This window comes from Amphimedon queenslandica, unplaced genomic scaffold (genome assembly GCF_000090795.2).
Source record: "Amphimedon queenslandica unplaced genomic scaffold, v1.1 AMPQUscaffold_13520, whole genome shotgun sequence".
Classification (NCBI taxonomy): Eukaryota; Metazoa; Porifera; class Demospongiae; order Haplosclerida; family Niphatidae; genus Amphimedon; species Amphimedon queenslandica.
The window spans coordinates 960,167-961,786 of NW_003546244.1; the positions used below are offsets into that span (position 1 = coordinate 960,167).

General features: G+C 29.9%; 1 protein-coding gene across 1 annotated transcript; it reads left to right on the forward strand.

Moving 5' to 3' along the window:
* Positions 1 to 279: 279 nt before the first annotated feature.
* LOC109581011 (uncharacterized) lies at positions 280 to 1,046 on the forward strand. The gene is made up of 4 exons (XM_019994721.1): positions 280 to 589; positions 679 to 778; positions 826 to 858; positions 908 to 1,046. The coding sequence occupies exons 1-4, from the start codon at positions 379 to 381 to the stop codon at positions 1,044 to 1,046; spliced, it is 483 nt and encodes a 160-aa protein (XP_019850280.1). The 5' UTR covers positions 280 to 378.
* Positions 1,047 to 1,620: the final 574 nt, after the last annotated feature.

The following is a 1,620-nucleotide window of genomic DNA, read 5'->3' on the forward strand; positions in this document are numbered from 1 at the left end:
ATCACAGGCTATACAGTGATTATCAGTAACAGTAGTATCACATACAACTTCACCAGTACTGAGAGATATATCATATTAAATGATCTAGTATTTGGTACTGAGTATAACATCAGTGTAGCTGCATTCAATTCTGTTGGAAGAGGTCCCTTCAGTGATCCTATTATAGTAGAGATTGGAATAGGTATGTAATTATTATACTATATCAGTTCTGTGACAATGTGTATTTATTTAGTACCTGGTCCAGTTGGTTCAGTATCCAGTATCATGGACACTACATGGGGTGTTATCTCATGGAGTGTACCTAGTTATATTCCATCAGACTATCCCATTATCACATATGAGATAGGATATCATATCTTAGAGTCTGGTAACTGTTCAATGGTAGATGATGATGACTTTGATATTCAAATGCTACAGTTCTCTAATTCAACCAATGGCAATACATTTATTACCATTACTGGTCTTAATGATATGTCTTGTTATATTTTTGGTGTACGTGCATACACTGATAGAGGACCAGGAAGTTGGAGAGTTGTTGCTAATGAGACATTGATAAGTCAAAATGTATGCATAGGATCAAATGATGAAGGTAATTGGAAGCATAGACTCTATAACTAGCATTGTTTATTTGTAATAGTACTAGTACTGTATAAATCTATTTTTAAATAATAATTGCAGAAGCTGTTGATGGTGCTAGTATTGGACTGGGTGCAGTGGTTGGATTATTAACAATATCACTAGTTATTAGTATCATTATTAACATCTACTGCTTTATCAAGTATGAAGGCACTGATCAATGCTATCAAATTATTTAAATTATTTTAGGTTTAAATCTTACTATGCTAAAGAAACAAATAAGTAACTCAATAAATGACAGTAATAGACTTTTATATGCATCATCATATAGATTTAATGATGATATACCAATGCAAGCATGTGAATCATATGTTGTACACAAGACTAAAGATACTAAAGATACTACAAAAGACTCATTGTATGAGTGTCCAGATATCAATGTCTATGATGATGCTATTTATGTAACATAGCACAGTGTTGTAATTGCTTTTAAATAGTTAGTCGGTACTCTTGGTAGTAATGTGCTATGTGGTACAACTGTATCTTTTTTAACAATAGTTCATTTATGCTGTGATTTGTTTACTTTATAAAATTAGATGGTCTCAATTGTTGATCATAAAATGAGAAGTTAAATTTTTACTTTAGTCCAAATAAAGGCAAAAATTATTATTAAAATTATTAAAAATTATTTATTATTAGTTATTAAAATTATTAATAATAAAAATATTGAGATCCTTGATTGAGTGTGACGCTATCTTTATCTTAAAAAGTATACTTGTACAAAAAAGAAATAAAATATTAAGGTATAGCATGCATAGACTACCTTAATGGCGTAGTGTTACTTTCATTCAATGTTGACTCTTGCTTAGCAAGTATGGCACAATGTTTTTCTTGTGACACACTTTTATAAAGCTTGAAGTGTGTATGTGTGCAGGGAAACAAAAAGTGATTTCTCTTGTGATAAGTGATAACTAGTCTGGGTATATTATAACTGAAATTACAATTTCTTAGTATTATAATTGAAAATTATTATTATTATTTGAT

Excerpts from the sequence above, each read along its gene's own strand:
- LOC109581011 (XM_019994721.1), top strand. The coding sequence starts at position 379 with ATGGTAGATGATGATGACTTTGATATTCAAATGCTACAGTTCTCTAAT. Across the intron at positions 590-678 it reads CATAGGATCAAATGATGAAG|AAGCTGTTGATGGTGCTAGT; the intron begins GTAATTGGAAGC and ends TAATAATTGCAG. Across the intron at positions 779-825 it reads AACATCTACTGCTTTATCAA|GTTTAAATCTTACTATGCTA; the intron begins GTATGAAGGCAC and ends AAATTATTTTAG.